At 46.1% G+C, this 26,870-nt stretch overlaps 1 protein-coding gene across 1 annotated transcript; it reads right to left on the minus strand.

The window, feature by feature from the left end:
* Window positions 1-890: 890 nt before the first annotated feature.
* On the minus strand, window positions 891-26,372 carry DRD3 (dopamine receptor D3). Its single transcript, XM_006020143.2, has 7 exons — window positions 26,019-26,372; window positions 21,397-21,696; window positions 9,105-9,217; window positions 7,697-7,839; window positions 6,181-6,377; window positions 4,483-4,822; window positions 891-3,335 (listed from the first exon to the last, which is right to left on the minus strand). The coding sequence occupies exons 2-7, from the start codon at window positions 21,676-21,678 to the stop codon at window positions 3,139-3,141; spliced, it is 1,272 nt and encodes a 423-aa protein (XP_006020205.1). The 5' UTR covers window positions 21,679-21,696; window positions 26,019-26,372; the 3' UTR covers window positions 891-3,138.
* Window positions 26,373-26,870: the final 498 nt, after the last annotated feature.

Here is a 26,870-nt window from a genome sequence, read left to right on the forward strand (position 1 = left end):
AAATAATAAACAGTTGTAGCTTGATTGAAGCTCTGGCAGACAGAGCACAGCAATGCTACCTGGTGTCCAAACAGGAATGCAACATCCTGCAGGGAGTATTCTCTCAGCCACGTGTCTCAGGCTGCCTGTAATACTGCTGAGTTGCAGGTGGGCTTCTTTGGAGAATTCATGCTGGGATGTGGGAATAGGTCTGGTGAGGGTAAAGCTGGGGAGAGGGCTGGGTGGGGGCAGCAGGGTATGGGGGTGACTAGCAGCCTCTTGTTGGGGGAAGGAGGTGGCACAGTGTAAAACCATTGCTGCAGTCAAACAGGGTTGCCAACTCATGAATTTATTTTTTTAATGCAAATATTTTATTGACAACCACATTTTTTAATTTTTTATTATGGTTGACATTAAATGCTTAAATTTGGCCCAGCCCTTCTAACTAGGGCCAGGCAGCAGGTAGGACCTGGAAGAAGCATTACATTTACATTATATAAAACATATATAAGTAAAAACATGTCAATAAAAAAAGTTAGGCCATCAGTAAAAGTTTGGAGATTGTCAGTAAAAAAAATACTTGGGTGGGCCACCCTGCTAGTAGCATATTGGCCATGTTTTTCAAATACCACATATTGATGGCAAAGTCCCTAATCTTTAGAACAGAGACTACTTCTTTTTTTTTTACCCAGCCGTGCCACTGATTTTTTTTTGGTGCTACATCCCTTTTCTCTGCCTCCACTTCCTTATCTGTAAAATAGAGGTTGTGAAGCTAATTTGTCACAGGACTGAGGTGAAACTTTAAGGTTTTTCAATAACTTCAGACGCAGATTTCTATAGAGGTGTTAGGGAGGTGTTTGTGTGCTGAGTTACAAAGCTTCAGGTACAAGAATGTTTTGACAATGGTTTATTTGGTCAATGCAGTTACAGCATGATTTTTAGGACACCTCCCCATGCAAACAATACGAGGATGCCAACTGCTAGCAGCCAAAGGGAAATCAATAGCTCTTGGCTGTGTGTCCCAGAAGCTAAAGAGTTTTAACCTTTACAGTTGAAGAGAGGACGCACTTCCCAAAGGGGCTGCATCATGGGTTTCAGGCAAAAATAGATTAGTGCCTTCAGATGACAAGTGTATAAACAAGTGCAGTTAGCAACACAACTGAGTCTCTTCTTGGGAACAAGGCAGTAGCCTCTGCTGGAGCTCCTGATGCATCAGGCTGGATATGGTGAGAAAAGCTCAGAGAAATGTGTGAAGATCAACCCAGATAGGGATCCCTGTGCAAGGAGAAAAAGCTTGGTTGTCTCTTGAGATGAGGACAGTGAAGCACAGGATTGGTGTGATCAGCTTATGCTGTGCAGCAGGGCAAGTTTAGCTGTTTCATCCAAGTACTACTGGGTATGAATATACTTAAAAGCACTGGCAGAAGATAGTGTAAAGAGACTGAAGCATAGTCAGCAGCCTGTTCTGTGACTGCTTACTTCAGGCCAGGAGGACTTGGGAAGATCCTGTGTGGTGACAATAGGTAGCAAATGCTTTGTCTGCTTGGAAGTCAGAGAGACGCCCAGGGTCTGTCAGCATCCAGCAGCCTCAATCAAGATCTCCTTCATAACCCTTATGACTGAGTCCTGCCTTTTCTCTAACATGAGGGGCATGACAGAGGCCCCTGCCAGAGTTGTGTGCACTTGAAGAATTATTGCAGCCACAGGAAGAAAGCCAAACCTTCCCTATAGATTTGCTCTTGCTGACAAGGAGAGTGGCATGAATTGAGAGTGGTTCACAGGGGTTGGCGACAGGTAGGATCTGTGCCTCTGTCAGTTCCTAGCTGTCAGTTTTCAGATGACAGCTAGACAGAAGAAAGTCACCCATAGCAAAAGATGGATGCATGCAGCTGTCATCCACACGATAGTGCAAACCCCACCTATTTAATGGCCTTAAAAAACAGCAGCATATGCAGTAGATTCATAGCTGTCAAACTCAGGTTGATCCTTAGGAAGAGAAGTGGCTGTGTATGTATGGCACCTTGGGGGGCCTCTGTTCTAACATGCTAATACAGTCTGATGTCATTAAGGGAGCGATTAGCACCTCTACCTGCGTAGAACAAATCCATACTAAACTGCCTGTGGGCAGTCTCTACTAATCTGATGTCACAGTGGAGCTTTTACCGATTCTAACCTGCCTTAATTTTTGGCACAGTAGCATTAGTCTCTATTAAAAAAAAGAAGGTATCAGCAACAGAGAGTGGAACAAGCTCCATGGTAGGTCAAACAGAGCAGTTAGAGCTTGAAATCTGCATGGGCCGGCTCTTCAGCCCATGTGAATGAACGTTGCTCTGCTCACTTCTGTGGACCTATGCTAACTTACACCTGCTGGCAGTTTGGCTTCTCTTCTGGTTTAGTGCCTCATCCGTCCCCTTTATTTGGGGGTGGATTGTGTTTCCCATCATGGTCCCTCCTCCCATCTAAAACCAACCAAAACATAGAGCGCCACTCCTGATAAAGTCCACAGGGGAACATTGTTTTCTCTGTAAATTATTTGCATAACTCACACACACAGCCTCCTTGGGCAATTTCGCTGGCCCAGTGGACACATTCCCTGACAGCTTGTTGAGAAGATTTAGTACAAACCCACCAGCTCTGAGAGATGGCAAGACAATCCATCACCTAAAGGCTGGGTGAAATCTTAAGATGCATAGTCCAAGGCTAAGACATCTCTGTTGAGCAATGCATGTGTCTGTTGTCTTCTGCAAGGCAAGAGGTCCTGGTGAATTCTCAGTGATGATATACTGTAGTAGATTTTGGTCTAGGAGCCACCTAAATGCATGCTTATGTGTCTTCTGTGGCACTCTGTTGCCTCCCAGATCTGGCTAATGTGGGTGCCTTGTGCTTCCTAGGAGAGAAAGCCTGATCTCCTGAAGTGTGCATGGCCATGTCAGTCTTGAGTGGTTACAGCTCCCAGAGACCTGATGCTGCTACAGCTAATGGAGATTATTCTTTAGCTGATGAGTGTAGGATGCTATGCAACAGAAGGTCCCGGTTTCTCTCTCCGTTCATGGCTGATAGGATCTATCTTTGCAGGCCAGAATTTTTCTCAGTAGGCCCTTGAGTGCCATGTCCAGCTGGGTTTACATCAGAACGATCCCTTGCCTTTCTTCCCTGCTGTCAGCAGCACAAGATCTTGAGGAAAGCTTTCCGGAATTCACTATTGAAAGTGGTGTAGATGATGGGGTTGAGAGCGCTGTTTACATAACCCAGCCATGTGGTGGCACTGTACAGCTCTGGGGGCACATGACAGGACTGGCAATGGGTGTTCAGAATATGAGTCAAGAAAAATGGTAACCAGCAGACTAGGAAAGCCCCTAAGGGTGAAAAGAGAGATGAGAGTACATCTTTACTTTGAACAGATGCTGCTTTTCAGGGCTAAACTCTGCTCCCATGCAACCCCCATCTATGCCCCTGGGGCCACTCAACACTTGATAAATATTAGGGAGGATGTTACCTCTCAGTTTGGGCAACCAATAAACCCTGAGGTTCACAGCCCAGATGTCAAGACCCTACCCTCCTCACAGTCTTCATAACTCACATGCCTTTGAGCCTAAAGGTGACTCACCTTCTCCCTGCATATCCATGTTTAAAGGCCGAGGATGGCCCCTGCTCTATAACCTGTAACCCATTAAACTTTAGAAACCAAAAGAGGGAAGCAAGGGCCTCAACAATGCAAAGAGGTATTATCCAAAAGGGACTTTTCTTGTTGGCATTGGCCAGGTCTGGTTGAGAGTAAGAGTGAAGTTACACTTAGACCATACTATGGGCACTTAAAATGTGAGCAGTCACATGTTTTAAAGTTTGTTAACTCATAACTAAGTGCCCTCTGAGTGTCTCAAAGGTGTGCCACTTCAGGTGAAGGTTAACTCTGGGCGATGCTACCTAGCTCTTGTTAGGGTAACTTCAGTTGGCTTCACAGAGATAAAATGATCAATTTGCAGGCCTCCAGCATCCCAGGATGTACTGCTCCCAGACTCCCCCGTCCAACTCACCTCAGGGACAGAGGCCAGGTCTCCTGGCTTCTAGCTATGCCTCTGCTCACCAGCCCACTAGTGGCAAGTCAGAACTATCCAGGCAAGAAACAGTGCAACTTCTCACAGCATGTTCTATCTTTAATGCTTCTTAACGCTCCTTATATTTAGTATGGTCTAAGTGTAATGTGTAACTACACCCAGATTTGCTCTATACACAGGGACATCCCAAAAGCTGAGTGAATGATCCGAAAAGTTCAAGTCTCCTTTCCTTGTCCCTGTTTTTTGCTCTTGTAAAGGAAGAGCCTATGCAGAGATCTTGGTTAGTTTGCACCAGCTGGAATTGTGCCCTTGGTTAGATTTCTTTGAATACTCTATGTCACCCCTGTGCATTTCAATAGCATCTTCCATTTGAAGATCACCCAGTATCTTGCCAAACACACCTTCAGCCCACCATATAAGTGGGGTAATCAAGGCTCCTCTCACTCACCCAGGACGATAGCCAGCATCTGCGTGGCCTTCCTCTCCCTCAGCTGGACCATCCGGGGCTGCTGGTGCATGAGCTTCAAAGAGCAGATGGTTTTGCCGTTGTCAAGTCTGTGCACCTCCAGGCCCTGCTGCCCCTTGCTTCTCCTCTCTTCCTCTAACTCCTCGGTGGTCCCTGTTCTGGTGAAGGAAGCTTCATGGCAGAAACTGCAGTAGCGCTGCAGGCTGAAGGGGGGCAACAGCTTTTTTATGGAGGAGAGTCCATGGTGAGGGGATTTTAGTGGTGGTTGAGGCGAGAGGGTCCCTGGGCACTGGTGATGCAAAGCTTTCCTCTTTCTGTGCTCCTGTAAGGGAAGAAACCACAGCAGAAATGGGACCCTTTCATGCAGTTGGCATGCAGGGAGAGGACTCCAGGACTCCTTGGCACGAGGGAATTCAGTAGGTTTGAATCAGCCCCCTCGATCCAAACTCACCCAAACCTTGGGATGGCTAGAAAAAAACTATCTAGGAGCTGGGGTTGAGCCTTGCCCCTGAACTCATCTCCCAGTGGGAAGAGCCAGAACGCTGTAAAGCAGTGGCTCTCAAACTTTTTTGTACGAGGACCCATTTGTAAACATTGATGGCCAGTCCTGACCCAGTGCCCCAGTGCCCCTCACTACTGCCCCCTGCTCCCTAGCCCCCCCCCCCCCCCCCCCCCCCCCCCCGCCCCAGTGTGGCCGGGGGGGGGCGTTGGCAGGGACATGGGAGGCTCCAAGCAGCCCCAAGGAGTCCCTTGCTGGCTGGAACTCTGTCAGCCTGCAAGGGAAAAGCTATAGCTTCCCACATTATTCTTCTTTAAAGGAGAATCAAATTTCAAGTTTGTTGTTCAATTTTTAAAGTTTATTTGTGATCCTTTCATATACCCTTGCAACCCACTTTTGGGTCGCAACCCATGGGTTGAGAATGCTGCTGTAATGCATCTGTGCTTAAGCATCTGGCCCCAGCTCTACTAGGATGAGTTAGAGCCCTGGATTTGCACCGTCTACTTTCAGAACGGTGAAAGATATTTGTATATTATCCATAGCAGGGACCCCTGTTTTCCACCTTACGTACAATGTAGTATCATCAAGGAAATCACAGTGGTTGGTGTGACATTGGGGTCCCATATATGGAGTAAAGTGAGTGGGAGCTGCTCCAACCTTTGAGTCTGTGAGTTAAGAAACATTTTAATGGCCTGAAATCAGTGATGTTCCAGTACTCAAAATCCTTGTGCTAAAAATGATTTTAAGGCAAGCTAGAAGCCTGCTCGGTCTTTCTGCTGCAGGACACTGAGCTGCATCTGCCCCCCTTCAACACCCAGTGAGGGTCTTGGAGGCTGGAGATAAGGGTTATAATCCCTGTAATATTAACCCCTCCTTTGAGTGTCGCAGAAACTTTGGTGTGAGACCTCAGGATACTGAGGAGTGTCTGCTGTGCAATAGCATTCATGTTCCTCTACCTCATTAGCATTGACTATCTGTACTCACTTTCCCAGGAGGTCCCCTATCAGTACTACATTCCTATGTCTTGACTCCCAACCCCTCCCAGACAGGGGAGAAAGATCAAGCCTACACACTGATGGAAAGTGATGAACATTAAGCTACGCTCAGGCTCAGGGGGAAGGAGGTTGCCCTGCCATGCCCTGCCCTTTGATATGTTTATGTGGCTTTCACATGGCCCTTACTTGCTGCCTGTAATGAGGCTTGAAGCTGATGCCAGGACTGCCCTGCCTGGTGAGAATTCGCTTTCTCTGCCTCCGCCTCAACACAAGATAAATCCGGATGTAAAGCAGCAGGGTCACCATGAAGGGAAGGTAGAAGGATACCACAGAGGAGTAGATGACAAAGTCAGGGTTAGATATGGAACAGACACTGGGATCACCTGGAGGGGGAGAGAGCGAGAGAGAAAGAGAAAGAGCACATGCCTAGAGCACCTCTGCAGTTCAGGAACCACAGGGATACTTTAATAACACAGCAAGACAAGCCCAAATGTGCCACATGGACCAAAGGTGGCCTGTACTGAATGAGGCTGAGGGTCTACACCATGAAGCTGAAACTCCAGATGAAGAGGTGGATGCATGCAAGTTACACCTTTACCTGTAAGAGGTTTGAACAGAGGTCAGAGAAGAGGTGGTGGATATCCATCATCACCTTCACATCTGTCTGTCTGTCCAGCAATAAATTATGTACTCAAGCATCACAGCAATTCTGCCCAGTTTTCCCATCCCCCCTCACTAGTTCTGCCTCTTCCAGCCTCACCTCTGCAGCTCCTGGAGCCCTTCATCCCCTTCTCCCAGGCCTAGGAGAGAGCTGTAGCAGGGTCCCCTGCTTCCTCTTCCTAGGCTGTGTTGCTTATTGGGGTAGGGGAAGCCATCCCCATTACTCAGATGGAAGAGGGACCTGAATCCCTTTGAGCTGCTGGGCACTTTCTCTGCCCTTCTGTCCCCACCTCTTCCATAAGAATAGGCCCCTGAGGGGGTAGGGAGAACCCAGCCCCCTGTTTGCATCAGCTCTTAGTGGCTGCTCTTCCCCAGGAGGCAGAAAAGCAGAGCAGACATCCAATCGGAGGGTGTTTCCCCCTCCCCAAACAGTACTAAAAATCTGTGCCCTGCAGCTACCTAGATTGCTATTGATGTCCTAGGTTGGTTTCTTAGGGCTGTAACATGTTGCAGCCTCGCACACCAAGCTTTGCATCACTTTAACGGTCCTCCTCACATTAGTGGGCAGATGCCCCTTTGCGTGAGCAAGGCCTAGGCTGATCTGGCCAAGTGCAATGCAGTGGGCTAGAACAGGAGCAGGGCCTATGGCTCCATGTCAGACTGAAGACTGCCCCAAAACACAACCCCCTCAGGAGGAGGTTCCCTGCCCTGCTCCTTGGATGCAGGGAGTCATAGCTCTTAAAAGCTATCTGATCATGGTAGTGGTAGCAGTATGTCTCAACAAGGACATCCCCCAGCATGCCTTGCCCATCTGCTTCTGCTTGCATACTCCAGACCCAGAAATACACTGGTGAATGTGCCCTGGGTACACTCCTCTGCCGTCCCTCTCCAGACAGTCTTTAATGTGCTTGGAATGTAGCACGGTGGCTGCAGCCTGCTGGGAAATATCCTACAGACACTGTCCTACACCACCACATCTGGCAGCTGAAACAGCCCCTTCCCAGCCCTTCCCAAGCCATCTTGCTCTGGAAGTCACTGTTACCTGTTGTATTGAAGCCAAATAGGAGAGGGCAGGAGACGGCAAAGGCCAGCATCCAGACAATGACGATCATAATGGAAACCCTCCTGCAGGCTCCGTGCCCCGTGTTGTGCTGATACTGGACTGGCATCACTACGGCAGTGTACCTGAGAAACGAACCAGCCTCACAGTGAGGGAGAAAGAGAACGTTGTGGAAAAACTGGGTGGGGAGGATGGGGAGAGGTGGATGAAGACAGGGGGAAAGAGAAGGAGAGAGGAAAGGAGAAACTTTTCAGAGAAGTGAACTCATTAACAGGGACTGTGATGGTGGGCTGTGAGAGAGAGAAAAGGAGAGAATGAAGTGATTGAATAACAAGAGTGAGGCTTGGGGCTTTGTGATGGTTGTGATGATGGTGAGGCTTGGGGTACATGACAGACATGGTTGGTAACTCTGGGCCTGGGGCCACAGCCCAAAAATGCTTTTTAGGTGCCTATCTCCAATTTAGGCGCTTCAACTGGCAGTGATTTCCCAAAGAGGCATCTAATAGTACTTAGGCACCTACATAGCTTTTTGGACCTGGTCTCGGTTCCAACAAGAAACCCATTGAAATCATTGGAAAGACTCTCATGGATTTCAGTAGGCTTGAGTGTCAGTGCCCTGAGGTTGGCTTGGCATGGTTTGCTATGAATCACCTATTGGAAGGGGACTGGCAGGGTCCCTTTGTCCTGCACTTTCTAAGCCAGGAGGAAGCTTGTCCTGCTTTAACACTGCACACATCTTGAGATCTCCGTACAGCTCTGTGGCCATCCCTATGGTTATCCCTTAGTATCCTAAAAAAACACTCTAAAATTGATTTAAACACAATTCCTTTCTGCTGGTTATCTGCTCAAGCTTTAAAACATGGACATTTGAAGAGTATGCATGAGTAGTCCCTTTCTCTCTCTCTGTCTCTAGATAGGGATATAGATATAAAACTGGGTTTTCTTAACTATCATAGGGGAGATTTTCATAGGCATACAAGGTATTAATGTGCTCAAACCCACTGCAAATCAATAGGGGTTAGATTGCTAACTCCCTCTGATAACTTTGAAAATCATTCCATGTGCAGTCACTACTTGAACTCTTCCCTTTCATGCTTTGCTTCTTTCCTTTCCCCCTTTATATCTCTCTTTTATTTGGGTTCAAGATCTTGGCATCAGGACTTGTGCCCCCTTTTGTGTTTGCAGAGTCTGGCATGGGGTAAGCATAGCCATAATAGCAGCAATAATGGTGATGATAATGGGAAACTTTCAGGAAAGACTGGCTTCTCAAAAGTATCTGCTTTACCTTTGCCATTTAGGAGGCATTAATACCCAAACAGTACCTGTGAATACCCTAAGCCCTAAAGAAGACCTACCCCTAGCTTCATGGAGAATAGATGTTGGTGCCTACCTGTCAATGCTGATTGCACAGAGGTTTAAAATGCTGGCAGTGCACATCATCACATCCATGGTGACAAAGATGTCGCAGCAAATGCGGTTGAAAGTCCACACACCTCCAGTCACCTAAGCATCAGTTACAAAAATGTCAGCCTTGCCTGGGATGGAATACTTACATGCTGCTTTTCTACAGACCCTTCTGTCTCAGGATCTCAAAGGTCCTTACAAGTATTGATGATGTATTATTATGCCTTTTTAATGCAGCACTGAAGCATAGAGAGTTTGGGCAATTTGCCCCAAGGTCACACACAGCTAGATCATAAGGAGAATCCAGGAATCCTGATTTCCATTTCATAGCTCTGTGTATGCCAAAAAGGGAGAGGGTATAAAATAAGTAGTAAACAAGTCCCATCACAGAAACTGAAGTACAGATGATGACATACACAATTCTTCCACTTAAGAAGTGCCATATACACATAGACCCTGCTCGTACCCAGAACCTCCTCCAGAATTATTTGAAGCATTACATTGCTTGCTCTGAAGAGAAGCTAGACTAGCAACCTTTGAATATTGGATCTGGATCCATACTCTTGGCACATTAAAATTTAGGCTTTTTACAGATTCACAGAAATTTAGGGCTGGAAGGGACTTTGTGAGATCTCTGGGTCCAGCCCTCCTGCTCTGGGCAGGGAAGTTTGCTGGGGCCAAATAACCCCAGCAAGTTGTGCATCCACTTTCCTTTTCAAGATCTCCAGGTGCCTGCACCACCCTCACTGGGAGTCTAGTCTCTACCTCTTCCCCTCCAAACTCTCCTGTTTCTCCCCTTCCTTCCTGCTTCCCAGCTTCTGCTTCTTCTCTTCCCCCCACTCCCCAGCCTGTATCTCTTCCCTTCAAGGTCCCCTCAATCTCTGCTCCCCCCGCCTCTTATTGTCAGATGCTGCTTGGGCTGCTCCATCCTGGAACACATTAGTTTGAGTCCTTTTCAATTTTTTTTTTGCTTGCATTTAACATGAAAAGTAAAATATTCGATGTTCCAGAGGTGGCCAGTATTTGTGATAGAATAGATTAAGTCACACGTTTGATCCAACTTTCAAATTTTGGCAAAGGTCCACACCCACTCAGAGCAACACTTTGACTTGTCAACACCTAACCAAGTGCCAGTGTGAAGAGCCAATTGCTGGGTTTGAATTTCCAGTTTGAGGGCTAATATTAGAGCTCAGTCTGGAATCTGTGCGCATGAAACTAAACAACCACTATTCTCCAGAATTAACTCTCACAAAAAGTAGTGAAGAACAGAAGCACCCAATGACCATTGGGAGAACACTCTTCAAGGAACAATTACTCCTTCTTTGACATCACAGTCTTTGTCCCCAAAAGAAACCTTCAGAAGATGGGCCTGGGGATAAAATTCATCACCTTATTGGACACCAAAAACCACTGACTTAACACAGGCAATGATTTTGTAGCTCACTACCTGCTCTCTTTGCTAACCATTCTGTGCTCCACAGGGTATAATGGACCTCTTCCCTTTGTAATGGTCTTATTCTTTAACTTTAAAGGTTTCTGTATAGCAACTGTACTTTGTTTGGTCTGTAATTACTTCTGAGAACTTCTTTTTCCTCCATGGGTTTCCTGAATATTTCCCTTTTTAAGTGTTCAATTTAATTAACATAATAGGGCTAAACAAAAGCAATTATTTTTACCAGTATTTAGTTTAAAGACTGTATCTGCCTCTTTTCCAGACTTGAGGAAGGGCATTTAGTGCTTGAAAGCTCACCTAACATCTCTTCCCAGCTATAAAGTTGGTCTAGTAAAAGCTATTGCTAAGTTAAATTTTGCTTCTTCAGTCTAATATGGACATACAGAACCTTCTAAGGGACAGACTTCTCTTGGATTACTACCAGTGTATAGTCAGGACCTGTCTCTCTCATTTTCCCCAGCTTTCTAACCAAAACTCATGTTTCTGACTTACCCACGACATTGATGCCAGCGAGATTTGCAGTCATTTGAACTGTTTCCTCTGCTAGCTGAGCTGTAATGAACTAGGGAACTGTGAACTGCTCAAAGCCCTTAATTTGCTGTCCTTTACAAGATCCCTCATAAATTTGCTGTCAAGTGCTGGTGAAAAATGTTGGTCTGACAGCTGTTGAGACAGGTGGCCTCAGAAAAGCAGGGGCAGCAGAAAGGAAACCTTCCTCCAAACCACCCATTCTTGACAAACAGTGGAAGTGATGCCAGCTCTTTCCAGAAAGGGAGTTTGCCCCTTTCTAATACAGCTGAGGGCTTCTATAGGAGTCTCATCTGCTTCTCGAGAGCTAGGCAGCAGCAACAACCAAGAGCACTTGGCCAGGTGGCTACAAACTTTCCTTTTAGATGCACTGATACCCCTGCCCTCATCCCCTTCAAGACCGGATTACTACAAAGTGATTTGCACCTAAACAACAGTTGGACACATCTCAGCTAAGGATCAGATGAGGTCTGCTGGCTGAATGGGGGGCTTCACAGAGATTACATCATGCCATGCATTCTGTCAGCTGCCCTAGCTTCCAGGAGCAGCTCAAAATGTTGTTTTAATCCATATATCCCAAAAAGTCTGACTGGGTCCTAGTTATTACGGAGGCTGCATCTCTCCCTGCGTGCTAAACTGAGTATCTGTAACTGAGCTGAAGTACTTAGTGTTACAGCCCCCTGACTGAAAAGAAAAGGGGCTGGAAGCAGGGTCCCAGACTCCTCTCCTAGGATGGATATCTGAAAGGCCAAAGGAGATTTTTTTGCCTGGATGTGCTTGAGAGGTTGTTAAAGCTGGATATTGGGTCCAACCCAGATGCTTTGTTGTTGTTTGTTGTACAGATGCCCAGAGCTCAGCACAGCTGCACTTGTTAGACAGCTAGAAGATAAAGAAATGGATTTTGACCCTATAGAGACCAACTTTAGCCTTGAAAGATGTATTCAGGGGTTGTCTACAATGGTTCTACACTGCTTTGGGGGCTACCGCTGAAAAATAAACACCACCTACCCATGCCCACTTTGCACAAGCCAAGCCCAGAACTGAGAGAGCAGAGTCACTCCAGGATCACCCCTGTGCTGCTCTCGAGATCCCCATCTCCCGAGAGCAGGAGGCCAGTTGTGCCTCCCAAGCATTCTTACCATAGTGTTTCCAGGCTTGGCACGTGTGGGGTGGCAATGGGGGAGAAGGGTGTAAGCATCTCTTCAGTCTCCACAGCCCATGGCCTCTGTGCTGAGACTGCTAGCAAGGCTGAGGAGAGGGGACTAGCTGTGCTGTGACCTCTACCCCCTAGAAAGCATAGAAAGTGTACCAAATCACCAAATGGATTTAAAAGCTTTTACGTTACTCTTGGCCTATTTATGGTTTTTTCTGATGTGCTCATCATTGTCATAGTTATCTCTAGTTGTCATCTGAGCTAGAGGCTCAGGGTCTGTCTCTGGCATAGACATGCACGCACACCATTTCTTTCTATGCTGACAATGGGAAGAAAGGCTTTTAAAAATAAATGAAAGCATCACCTCGACAAGCATTTTATAACTGTAACAAAGGCCTCCAGTTACCAGCTCATGGGATAGCAGGAGGCCTCACTCATAGCTCTCACTGTCTGAACAAGCTTGCTGTGTAGGAGGAGAGAAACACAGAAGCAGCATCTCCTCCCTAAGCTAAGTATACTCAGGGCTTCAGAGCAGGGCCTGAATTTACCCTGCAGCAAGAAAACTAGTGATTAGGGGGAAAGAGCCTGGATTCTTATTTCAGTTGGGTAGTTTTGTCTCCCTCATGCAGAACAATTGGTTTTTCAGCCTTCAACTCCTACAGACCCCCCCAGGCTCCAAATGGGATCTGAGTATCTAGCAGATCACTGCCCAGGTTCCTGTCCCCCCTGACAGCTCACTCCACCTTCCCAACAGAGCTCTTTCGGGGCTCTACAACAGAAACTTCCAGTCCATGTGACATAGGGAATGGGGAGAAAAACATGGCAAAAGAGAGGCTTTGCAGCAAAGTGAATTCAGTATTTGGGGTTAGTCATTTTCTTGATCATTCCCCATGGGGCGTGTACAGAACCGTGGGCTCCTCCTGGGGCCGTGCCTCCAGCCTACACCATAACACCATGGGTGCAGGGCTGGGGGAGAAGGCACTGGTTTCCTGAAGATGGTTTCTCACGCCTCTGGGTGCAATGAAGGGGGTACAATTCCCCCTTGGAGATACTCTTACAAGGTCCAGCACCGGGTGGCACCATTACTAAGTGCTACACCTATGGAAACAGTCCATCAAAAGCAATGTGGAAACACTTAAAAAATTGACATGGAAGCAGTTCATTGTAATGAGGAACCACTGGGCTGTTTCCTGAGTTAGGGCTTGAATGAACACAGAGTCCCCTCATGACCTTACAACCCAATTGTTTAGTTTGCTCATTGTTATTCATTATTGCTTGCTGCATGCCATTGTTCCCACAGGAAGGTGCATTGGCAGGTTGTGGTGAACTGTATCTTAGAGAGGCCTCCAGTTGGGTTCAGTTGTGCTGTGCTGCAGAGGGTCCTGTTACACAGAGCTGATCAGTTAGGACTCAGAAACTAAATGAAACAGAGCTCCGTTAGATGCCTTGGCTCTGAGTGATCATGGAATGACAGATGGATTAGAAACAGCTATGTACAATGCAGCAATGTGGTGCAGGGTCAGAGCAATTGCCACATTTGAGATCAGGAAGGAATTTTACTTCACAGTCAGATTGGTGCAAACGGTAGGGGTTGTTTTTGCATTCCCCTGTCCTGGCAGGCTGGGGGCAGGAGGAGGAGGGGAGGGGAAGGGGAAGCATGACCTTCTTCTTTGGATCTCTTGGGTGCATTTTAAAAAATCCTTGCAATGGTGGGACACTAAGAGCTCTCATTCCCCTGCTTTACCTGGAGCAAGTTAGAGTGCTTTTGGTGTCCTTGGGCAATATGCATTGTAGCTATGTGACAGAACTGATTCCGTTTTTAGGAATAGGTTAAACAACCACTTGTATGGGATAGTTTCAGATAGGGATGATCCTGCCTCAGGCAGGGGCTTGGACTAGATGAACCCCTGAGGTCCCTTCCAGCCCTAGTTTTCTATGAGTCTATAATTTTGCTCTGAATTTTATGGTGTCTTGTGCCCCGGTTCCTGGAGCCGTGTGATTAAGTGTTGATCTCCATTAACAAAAAAAAGTAAGTTTCTATCCTTCATGATTGTTAATTTTAAAAGCAAATTAAAAAACAAACAAAATAACAACCCCCTGGTACAAGATATCAATAATTTTTATAAATCTCATGATTTTTAAGCCACTCTCAAGCGGGATTTTTTGGGTGCGGGGAGGGTCTGATTTGAACATTTTGAACTTCTCAAGTTGGCAACACTGATAGCGTTTGCAACAGAAACATACAAAGGGTATGTGCTTTCCTAGTTAATACAAACCTAAAACACAATACAAATGTGTCATATGGTCTGGGAAGGTTCATGAATCTTTCTTGGTGCCAGAAGTTTCCATCAAAGCTAGACACAGATGACACGGCTGATGTGGAGGTATGTCAAACATACTAGTTTCCAAGGTTTGGGGCTCATTAGGCCATTAAACTCAAAAGGAAGCTATGGGCATGTGAACCATTAGAAGCAAAGTTGAAGAAAATGCTGGCAGCAAATGCTCTGAAGTGAAACCTCTCAGGATGACACATTCAAACCAGGCCAAAGGCATGCTGAGTCCTAGCATATAAAAAGAGGATGCTTGTATGGGAGATCAAAATGATGGGCTGAAATTCATTTTCATTTGCCCCAGTCATAACCGCTAAATGTAGTAGAACTCCACTGAAATAAGAAGGCTTACTCGGTATTTTATTCTGAGGTAGCAGAGTTCAGAATTTGATCCTGATTATTTCAGCTACAACAATTTGTATTGATCTGATTTATTATTTACTGTCCCTGCTGTTACTTTACTTCCTGCATTTCAGTCATCTTTGTTACTAAAGCTAGAACTTGCGAGTTTGCCTTTCGGGTAGGATACTTATGTTTGATTTTGCTGGTACCTTTCATCTGAGAGTCTCAAAGCTCTTCACAAACATTAGTTGAATTAATTCTCATAATGGTCCTTGAGAGTTAGGTGGGTAAGTAATATCCTCATTTTTCATATTGCGTGTCTGAAGTACAGGCAAGTGAGGTGACATAAGCTTTATGAGATCACACAGTGAGTCAGTGATTGAGCTCAGAATTAAGCTCATGGGTGAAATCCTGGCTCTACTGAAATCAAGAACAGACCTCCCTTTGACTTCAGCTGAGTCCAGATTCCACCCCTGGGTCCCGATCTCTTAACTACTATGCTCTACCCAATGGCAGAATGCAGGTCTGTTTAATTTTCCAGCCGAAAGGCAAAATAAGCGAGTAACAAAAACTGTGACAAATCTGAGTTTCATAGGGTGCCTGTAGACATGCAAGGATGTGCCCCCCCTACCTCTGGAGCATGTGTAAAGACACCCATAAAGACTTCCTGTAGTTCTGACGTGTGCGGGGCTGGAGTGGATGATTTTCAGGATTCTTTGGATACACGGTTGCCTCTGAATGTAAAGGTTTACACTCAGGGGTCCATAAGGCTCCTTCGAGCCCTCTGTTCCTAAAACATTTCTAATCATGCATCCTTCACTCCCCTGCAATTCTTTTACAATCACAGGACACACAGAGGCTGTCTATGCCAGTTGCAGCACACGTACTGCAGGTTGGCCTCTGCTGCTCTAGATATACCCTGTTCAACGCTCTCCCTCTAAAACAAGGCTCTCCAACTGGCTGCCCAGGGGCCACATGCAGCCTGCAAGGGGCTACTATGCAGCCTGTGGGCTCTTGCCTGCACTGCTATTAATGCAGCAGTGGCTGGAGGCTCTGAGCTTTCCTTCCCTTCCTGGTTTCCACTCCTTGCCCCATCCTGGGGTCAGGGCAGCATAGTTAGGGGGGCCAGGATGCCTGTACTGCAGGTGAGGTGGCGAGGAAGTTGGGCTCCTCAGGCTACACAGGCCATGGGAGGTGGCTGGTGCTGTCTCTGCTATGTGTAGCTGCCTGAAGCAAGAAAGCCAGTGTGCCTGAGGGGAGGGGGCTGAACTGCTCATGCTGGGCATGCAGCCAAGTAGGGAGCCAGGCTGCCTATGCCACACTCAGCAACAAAGAGTGGAGCTGCCCGCATGGTGCACCTGGCCTGGAATGGGGTGAGGCTGTGCATGTGGCTGGTGGGCAGCCAGGCTACCCATGTTGTGTGTGCAGTGGGGCAAAGCAAGTGGCCTGCGTGTCCTGTGGCCCCCAGCCACCAAGAAGTTGGACAGCTCAGGGGAGATACCCTGAGCAGGGGAAAGCTTAGGAGGGCATCTGCATAGATGCCCGTTGAATTAAACTAGTAAGAAAAAGAGACTACAGACTATGTGTACTGATTTTCAGGTTTTTGGATTTGGCATCTAATTGGCTACTGGGTCCTTTGGATGTAAGTGGCAAGTGAATTTGGATTGTCATTGAACTTCAGAAAGACAAAACATGTTGGATAGCTCTGTTATGAAGCATCCACTCCTGCCACTGTCAGGGTTAGGCCTATTTGTTGCACTGAAGGTATCATGGACCTAGGCCTACTAAGAAAAACTACAAGCCCCCCTTAAAAAGGGAGGCTTCTGGGAATGCAAGAACTAATTCCTTGGGACAAATAAAAAGAAAACAGGGAAAGCAGTCAGGGTCCTAGGTTAATAACAAGGGAGATGAAAGGGGGCACTGAGCAGTGGTCACAGGGCAGTACCAAATGCCCCCTGAATGACTCAAAGAAGTCTGTGGACACTGACCAGTGAAATTCTGTCTGGAGATGTGAGCAGAGGAGTGAAAGGAAAACAGCCCCACACTCACCCAGGTTCCCCCCAGCCAGAGCCTCCTTCCTCTTCTGGTAGATGGCCAGCTTGGCTACAGCCAGGAGGAGGTTGACCAGGAAATCCTGGGACTTTGTGGGGCTATGGGTGGGGAGTGCACAAAAGAAAAGGTACAGGGAGAAGTGCAGCCAGAACCTCAGCAAGATGTGAAAGAACCAGACACAGCAAAATGTCCCCACAGTCCCTGGAGGTCCTCCCACCTAGAGCCTCCTTCCTGATCAGGTATATCCCTAGCTTGGCTACGGCCAGGAGGAGATTGACCAGAAGGTCCTGGGGCTTTGTGTGCCCACAGATGGAGAGTACATAAATAAAAAGGTGTGGGAGAAGTGCAGCCAGAACCTCAGCAGAAGGTTCTGGAGGAGGTGGTGGAGGGGCTGCAGCCTGGCGCAATCCTGGTAGGCATACACCATGATCTCTCTCTGCTTGCAGAGGGAGCAGGTGTCAGGGGAGTCCATGAAGTGTGCCAGGTACACACCTGGAGGAGCTGCCAGCTGAGATCCCCAGTGGCTTGCAAGATCAGGGCAGAATACCTAGGCTGGTCCACCACAGAGCCTTGCCCTCATCCTCACAGAGCGTGTCCCACCACTTGGTGCTGTCAGAGTCAGGATACTGAGCTACATAGATAATCAGTCTGACTCAGTGTGGCATGCTTATGTTCTTCTATAAAAACCCAGTTGCTGCAAATTTTACACATTATGTCTAAGCACTGATGCTGTCTCTTGGAATCCATGATCAACAATGAATTGGATATGAACATGAAGTGGAGAATCACTTTGATAGTAGCTTTATACCCACACTCAGTTGGAAGATCTTTTGTAGATCTTACCATTTACAGTATTGTGCTTCCCAGTGTTGCTCATTATCCTCATAGTTCTTCAGCCAGCTGATTTGCACCCAGATTTCAAATCCTGCCGGACACAGGTAATGTCTACCTTCTACGTTGGAAGGAAAAAAACTTCAGAGCGTGGGTACCATCAGTGCAGAAAGGACAGTACACATAGTCCAAGGGGTTCTACATTCTCTTCCATTGGCTTTACAGAGATACTGAACATCAGGAATGACAATATTTAATCCTACAGAATATCACAGAGGAGAGACATTTGGAAAGACGAGGAGCTGTTCAACAATATTCCACGATATCCCATCTACTCTACTGGCTCCAGAAGTCAGGTTAGCCATGGAACATAATTAATAGTATCACAAGCAGTGAAAGATTTATAGTAGCAGTGTCAGTAAAGGGAACTGAGCTGTGCTCACTGTCCAAAGGCAATATTCAATCTCTGTGATGAAAAGTATTTCTATACCAAGAAACCCAACTGGTTAGGCGCTAAGAAATTTGAGACTATCAGATGTTGTTATAGTTGGCCTGCTATCACCTTCTCAAGATCTTTCTCTGACAGACATGGCTATAGGCTGACCAACAGCTGGCTAGGACATTAAGGTTCAAGCTAAATTTCACAAGCAAGGTCAAAGTCACAGATTGTTTAAAGGTTCTCTGTAGATCACATAGTAAAATGTTTAACAAAGTGCTTGAGGATCCTGCAAGGCAAATGATTTGAAAAATATAAGGCCTTCATCTGTCTTTGGTTGCTCCATAAATTATGAGCAGGTTCCTGATGCCTTTCTTGGCAAATGGGGACCACAGAAATAGTGATGGTGGAGAATCGTGATTCTGTAGATTGAATAATCCATTCCAACCGTCTTTGGGAATAGTTGGCTGCTACTGACTATTATATTGAAGCACAAGAGATAATGAAGCCACAAGGTAGGATAATTTATTTTGTGAACAAAGGGAAAAAACAAATAACCCCTGGTACTTAAGAGTTTCATCGTGGTGTTACTACGATCTCAAAAAATCATTTATTTTATAGGAAATGCTGTGTAATACTCAAAAAAGTAGACTAGGATGCAGGACTCCTGGATTTTCTTTCTGACTATTCCACTGACTTCAGCTTTTCCTTTAGAAAAACACTTTACTTCTCTGTTGTATATCAGTTTTTTGCTACTGCAAGGTGGGATGCCCTCTCACTCCTGAAGCAGAACCATTAAAAAGCACGGGGGTGGAATTTGGTTTCCTTCTATGTTTCAGTTTCCTAGCCAGAAAATGTTTGGGATAATAACACTTTCCTAATTCACAGGTTTTTTGTAAACACTCATAAATACATTAAGGTTTGCAAAGTACTTTGAAACCCTGGGGTAAAAGGGACCCTACATGCAAAGCATTACTTGTTTGGCCTGAGGTTAGATTTCTGAAAGCATTTTCTTTCACTATTAAAACTCTTTACTCTAGTCTCTTTTACCTTATTGTTTATCTTCACATTATTGCTTATGCTTTCTCGTTCCTCCCCTCATTTTGGCTTCCTCTCCATCTTTTTTCTCTTAACCCTCTTAAAATGAAAAAATCCACCATTGTAATTCTGCAGATTCCTTGTGTGAGCTACAGAATAGCTCTGTATAGATTTTTCTACATTTTTCTATTGACTTCATTAGGAGCATGATCTGGCATGGAGCATGGTATGACTCTTATTTTTGGTCCATGATAACATTCCATGAATAATTAACCATCATTGTCACTAATAATATGGCCTACTCTTAGAACAGATCCATAATTTCTCCTAATCACAGCTTCACTGTGATTCTACAGTGGACACAGTGGACACCAATTTAGAAGAATGACAACATAAAGAAACCATTAGTGGAATAATAGGTCTCTGAAATGCTCACAGGTCTAACCAGGTTTAACGCCTATTAGCAATAGTCATTAGCTGTAATTGTTGCTTACCTCAGATTGGGACTTTATTCGCATTAGTGCAAAAACAGTTTGTAATTACCCTGCATGTAACAATCTTTTATATATGTTTCCATCAACAAAAAAAACCTGAGCACAGGGTTGCCCACTATTTAGAGCTTCACTGTTGTGTGGGAGAGGTTGAATTCTGCAATGCTTTGCACTATGTATGGTAGTTTACCTCAGTAAGAACAGTATTATTTTACTCCACTTTGCAGTGGTTTAATTGACTGCACGCAATACAGAACACCACGGAGCTGGGGCCCTGGTCTTTCCTCCCCTCATTAGGCCAGCATGTATGAGGAGGTCAGAAGAGGCTAGCCCAACCCCCTGGCCAGTAGGGCTCTTGAACACCTTCTGGAAGACATGCATTCAACTTTCCCAGCCTGCCTCCTAGGCCAGTGGGGGCATATCTGAGCACTAGGTTCTGCCTGTGGAGTTGTAGGAATGGTATGAGACAGTGTAGCACAGGGTGCAACTGCCTGATTCAGGAGTGACCATTCAGACTCTGACTGCACTGCTGTAAGGGTCAATCTGAATGTATCCTTGAAGTCGAAGCCTGCTGCCCATTTTCACCATAAAACTCTGAGCTTCGGCCTCAGTAGCCATCCTGCCCGGGCTGTAAGCTCTACTGAACTCCTGGGTATCAGCTCACATCCTTGCTCCACTCTTCTTGGCAGTGTGCCTGGAACTTACCCTTGCACTGGAGGCTTTGAGCATAGGAAGTCCTCCAGTAATGATCCCAGCATTCTCTGCTCCTGCCTTCTGGCCCTCTGCATCCCACTTACTGTCTCTGCTGCCCATAAATAGAGGCAAGCCCAAAAAGAGAGACAAGCTGTAGGCACAGAGAGTCCTAGGAGGGGACTGCTTGAGGAGCAGGAAGCACAATATAGGTGACTGCAATGTAGGCCAGAAGGGGAGACAGAAGGGGAGGGCAGGGCTCACATGGTTACATCTCAGTATAGACCGGGGTAGGCACTTATTTGGGCTGGCTGTCCATTTAATAAGTGTTGGTAACCTGTTGAGGGCCACACCCCTCTCTCTCTCTCTCTCCCTCTCCCTGTTCCTCTCCTCCAGGTCTGTGACCAGTATGGAAGCCTGAACCTGCCCACAGCTCTAGCATGCCCCTTCCTTCCCCCCAGCATAGCAAGAGTCCACCCACCCACAGCTCTGGCATTCCCCACACAGCCCTGAGTCCAGACCTAGCAGTTACTGGCCACATCCACAGCTGCCCAAACACAGCCAGCTGCTTCTGGGTTAAGGGTCCGGGCATGTTGGGGTGAGGGGCCATGCTACAGCTGTGGGTGGGTTCATGCTTCCATTTCTGCACTAGTGGCAGCCCTGGCCCACAGAGAGCGAGCACCTGGCACACCAGAAGCAGCCCCAGCTGCTTGGCACCACACAGCTGCCAGAGCCACTGCCCACCCATGGGCCAGATCCATTCACTTGGCAGGTGCCCAAACACAGGCCAGACCCAATCCATTGGTGGGCTGGATCTGACTCTTGGACCATATTTTTCCCAAACCTGGTACAGACAGACCCTGACTGCATCTTATTCATGTATAAATGCAAAGATAGTATTGTGGCCATTTAATCTGGCCAAGCATGTGCTTACCTCCAGGTACACCACCCAGGGCATCACCAAGGTGGCCACCAGCAAGTCTGCCACAGCCAGGCTTACCACCAGGTAGTTTGTTGTGGTTTGTAGAGTGCGTTCTCTCAGCACCGCCAGGCAGACCAGCACATTCCCAAAGACAATGGCCAAAATCAGGATGCAGTAGCAGAGAGCATAATAAGTATGGGAGGGTGGCAAGCCAGGCTCTGTTAAGTTATCTTGGCCACAAGGGGCAGAGCCAGTCATGTTGAGATAACTGCCAAGTCTGACGGACAGCGCCATTGGAAAGGCAAGAAGAAGCTGAAAAAAAAAAAGGAAGGGGAAAGCATAAAATAAAAACTGAGCCACTTCAGTAAGCTATACCTTTACAGAGGACTTGTATCTTCCATGTTTGACTCGGGAAGTTGCAGCCCTCTACAGGCTAGGAGCCTGCTTTAATGCATCTTTACTCTCAGGAAAGGCAATGAGGGTTTTGCCTGAGTAAAAACAAAATATGGGGCTCAGGGTGTATATGGGGCTCAGACATACTCTGCCTGTGTATATCTAGTCAATGGTTCATCTGCTAAGAAAATATAGCTGTGTGGAAGGTGACTGCTGTGTAGCAGCATGCAGCAACATGGCTCAATGTTGTAGGGCAGCTGGAGAAGAACACTCCATATGAACCAGTAGAGCAGGGTTAGGAAAGGAGAGCAGTTACTCCAACTAAAATTTGGTTAGGTCCCTGGAGCTAGGTTCATATTTTTGTCCAAAAAAACCCCTCTCCCCTGGATTTGTTTTAATGACTGCTTGTCATCTGGGGTTTGCCCTTACAACTTGGCAGAAAGAATTTCCAAAATCAGTACCATATTTCATGGTGTATAAGTTGAGGTTTGAAGCAAGTATTTACCCTTGAATTTCCACCTCAACTTATACACCATATCAATACTTCACCTGGACACTGCACCAGCACCTTGCTGCATGGGGAGGTGGTGTGCTGGCATGTAGGGGCTTTCCTGGCATTGAGTGAGGACAGGCCAAGGTCCTGCCTCCCCCCTACCCCTGCCCAGCACTCCAGAGCCAGACTGGGTGCCCAAACTCTGCACCTGTCAAGTCTGGCCCTGGGACACTTTTCCATGGCCCAGTGGCTGCCCTGCAGGTAGATCTTGGCAGGCAAGGTGGAGCTACCTCCCGACAGTGCGGGAGCCACGATGCCACTGCCAGCAGCACCAGGGTGCAACATGACAGCAGTGAGTAGCCTGACCAGCAGCACCAGGGTGCAGATCGGCTGCAGTGTGTGGCTTGCCACCAGCAGCGCCAGGGTACAAAGTGGCAGCAGTGAGTAACCTGCTGCCAGCAGCACCAGGGTGCAAAGTGGCAGCAGTAAGTGGCCCCCCATGCTGAGCTCCACTGCTGCCCGGCCAGCTGTGGCTGTGGCTCATGGGCTCTGGCCACAGCTGTGGGGTTGACTTATACACTGGATCTATGAAAATCCTAACTTCTTTATTGGAAATATGGGGTCAACTTATACACTGTGTCGACTTGTACATTATTAAATATGGCATATCTTCCAAAAATCATAGCTGGCTTTTGGATCACACTGAACTCTGACAGAATGGTGCCACTTACTGAACTATTTCTGCTCAGGGCCAGTCATTCAAGTACTGATAAGATCCAGTCCTACTTAGCTTGCAAGACTGTTTCTACTTGTTGTGGTATCCATATGGTGCTGTGCATGTATGTTCCAAGCACACTAGAATGCACAGTCCCTGCACTAAGTAGCTCCTGTCACAGTTTTACTCCTTGGAGTAATATGGCTTGAGGCAAGAGATAGGGTTCTTTTATTGCTTCCTTTTATAAAGGATCTTCCTCAGATAAATGCTTTTCATTTACTTTTTCCAACTACAGTTATGGAAGATACTCTGGTATCCTGCCCTGTAGCATTTAACTGTACTTATTGACATAATTTATTTTGGTGATGTGCCCATCACCGACGTATCTGGGCATACACTATACATTAAAAGCAAGTATAAGAACAGTGCATTGACATCAGAGACAGCAGACATCCCACCAAACCCCTCCATGTGAGAGTTCCCAAGGAGTAGGTCTTACTCAGGCAAATACTTGATCAAAGGCTCTTTTAGCAGTACCTATAGTGGTTCTTTTTGTCAGAGGTCCACATGATTAAAGACTGACTTATACAATTAGTTCCTCACCACCCCACTTTCTTTACCAAGGACTGTATAAGCAATAGAAACTGAACTCCATTCATTCCCCTAAAGATGGGTTCCACTAAGCTAGAGGTGTGATACTTTAGGTCTCTCATCCTGCTGCCTTTGCCCTCTCTTCTGGGGATGAAGCAGCCACTCAGAGGCTTTAGTGCTGCCCATGGAATAAGAACCAATAGAGAATCAATCTGGCTTCCAGTGCCAGCAGCCCAGGACTGCCCACCAGCAAGACATTTAGATTTTTTTTCTTCCAGAAGGCCACATCAACCTGAAGACCTAAATGAGCTTCTTTAAATCAGGTTTAGTATTCATTTTGAGGATGGGATGTAGGCGTGATATTCATACCAGTGGTTATTTAAAGCAGATCAGTTTGGGTCACTCATTGGCACAGTTCATTCAGCTAGAGTGCTGCTGGTTCTGTAAATGCTGTATCAAACTCATAGCAATAAATCAGTGATGAATGTTCTCCTTGGCCATGAAATGGCAACTCTTTCTTTTAGTGAGGGGGCTCCTACTAAAGGACCTGCCCTTTTGATAAGCAAGCCACATCTTTTAGCTTTATAGACAATGAAAAAGTCAAGAAAACAGTGCAGTGTCAATGGAAAGTTGAACAAAACTGCATTGGGAATCTGTTTTTCTCCATGACCTAGAGGGCTATTCTAGTCCTGCCTACCACACTTTGCCCCTCACTCCTGCCTTGAAGCACCCCCTGCTGTTCCAGTCCTGGGCTTCATGATACCCTACACAGTAGTATTAAATGTCCTTCTGATCTGGCCTGCAGCATGCCTTGCTATTCCACCCCAGGGCCCCTCTTGAGACAAGATCCGCATGCCTAACCCATGCCAGATGGTGCTGCAGTTTATAATATGGACAAATATCTTCTAGGCACTTACACAGAATTAGCATTTTGCTCTGCGTGTGGCCATACAGCTGCCCTGAGCAAACCTATGGAGAGGACAGTTGACCTAGCAAGTGGAAGGACAGTGAGCATATCTTTCCTGCCCAAGATCCACTGCTAGTAAGGCATACAGAGAATCACATCAAAACAAGAAAGCAGCAAGCAGCATTTAAAAAAGAAACCTTCTATGTAGCAAGCGGTATAAAGGCAAGCTGAGAATTCAGCTCTCAGCCCAGTTTCAGTGGCAATAGGTCTCAGCCTCAAAGCACTAAGTGTTTCTCCTTGTTGAGCTGGGTACAGATCCCGCCTGCTGCAGCCTGTCATAACCATGGTCCTTGGTTTCAGGGACAATTGGTCAGAACAGAGCTGATCTATTGTTAGGTTTGATCCTGCCACTTTCAGACTTCCTGCTCCCCTGCTTTCCCCACCCTAACCCTTAAGAATACTTCAATTTGGAGGCTGAAAAACAACTTTGAAAATATTTCTCTGCTCCTATATTTTCTCTCTTTTTATCTCCTTCTTTCAGGCCCCTTCCCTATTCCCTCTTGCTCTCAGAAGAGGTAGGATTTTCACATTCATCTTCAAAGGTATAAACCCCAAGATAACCTAGAAGAAGCAGAACCTAGAAGCAGAACCTCAACAATCCCAAACTCAAACAGACACTGAAGCCTTAATATTATATTCATGTGCTGCTGTTCTCACATTCAGTTATGCATGTGTGTGTGTGTGTGTGTGTGTGTGTGTGTAAAACAGAGAAAGAGAAAAAGAGAGAGTGTGCATGAGTGAAAGAAAGAAAGATCAATTTGTTTAAAACAAATACATAAATTGAAAGTAAAGTCTAAATTACCTGAATTTTGAACATCCAGAGCTCTGAGCAAAGTCATTTTCCCACCTCACTCATATATTTTTAAATGCTGACATTAAAGAAAGTCCCATGAAAAAAATCCCAACTCAGTTAACATTTTTCTGTTGGGAATCATTCTTTTCTGCTCATAAATTTGCTTCCTTTTAAGCAAAGTGTACTGCTAAGTCTTTTTTTTTAATGAAGCTCTATAAGCTATCTCAAAGCAGCATTAAAATCAAGGAATTTAAACTATCAGAGCCTCAAACATTACACAAGCCAATCCTCCCTTACAATCCCACTCCCAGGAGGGAAAAAAATACCAACTTACTTATGAATCCAAGCAATAATAGCTCCCTTTTCTCCAGTCTCCTTTCAATGCCTTGTCCGTGTGAAAAACTCAGGAGGTGAGAGAGCCTGAGACAATGCAACTGAATTTATTAGGGAAAAGGAAATATAAGAAGGAAAAAAGAAAGGTTGGTTCCCCTAAACACTCAGATACAAAAGAAAAATATTTTCAAGGCTGGGTGGCAGGTCATGAAAAATGTTTTTGGTGCTGTTTCTTTTTTGCCAGTGGTGAGGTATATTTTTAAAGTGTTGCAGAAAACCCTTAGCCAGTTGCAGAAGATCATCATAGACACAATTAAGGAAAAAAAGAGAAAGAGAAATAATGACTTACTTTTGCAATCTGATTTTGCTCCAGGAGGATGTTAAGCCAAACACTTCAGCCTCTGCAGCAATCTGGAGCTGAAAAGACATGTCTGAGAAAGCCAAACTTTGCCCTTCCCAGGACAGAGAAACTGTGCAAATGATTGAAAAAATAGATCTCCCCTGTTCACCTCCAAGGTGAAGCCAGTACTCAGAATGTATCCTGGGCTCTCCATCACATCTCCCTTTGTGCCCTGGAGCTGATTTTAGATCCATATATTCCCCTCAATGATTTTGGAAAGGTCTCCCCAGGCAAACATGGACCAGCTGCTCTTAGTCTCTGTCCTTGGTGCTGACACGATTAAAAAGTAAAAGGTTCATTCTGTTCTTCTGCCCTCTCCTTTCCCCCCCCCCACTTGTTCCCTCCCCCATCTCTCTCCACTCTGCTTTCACCTATCATTTTACTTTTTCATGTAAATCTGCATCATCTCCTTCTACCTTTTGCCTAACAATCTCTTTTGCAAGTGGTTCTATAGCCATTTTTACACGTTTTTTGTTGTTTTCCTTCCCTGGCTTGAGAAGTTTGAGATAAATTTTTGCATGGACGACTAAGATGTGAGCCTGCATTTGTTGCTAAAAACCCAAAGTGTCCAATCAGACTTTCTAGACTATAAACCAAGGAGTTAAAAGGGGAAGAATTTGATGGGCTAAGCCTTAGGTTTAGGCTACATGGACTGCTTGGGAACACAGATTAACATTATCAGAGGGTCACACCAGGCTCAGATCTAGCCAGACCTGTGGGACTGTATCAGCTGATCCTCTTTGTTTTATCTGTGTGGATCTTCATACTGAGAACTTGCCCACAGAAACCCTAAGTACTGAT

Source organism: Alligator sinensis, unplaced genomic scaffold (assembly GCF_000455745.1).
Source record: "Alligator sinensis unplaced genomic scaffold, ASM45574v1 scaffold343_1, whole genome shotgun sequence".
In the NCBI taxonomy this organism is placed as follows: domain Eukaryota; kingdom Metazoa; phylum Chordata; order Crocodylia; family Alligatoridae; genus Alligator; species Alligator sinensis.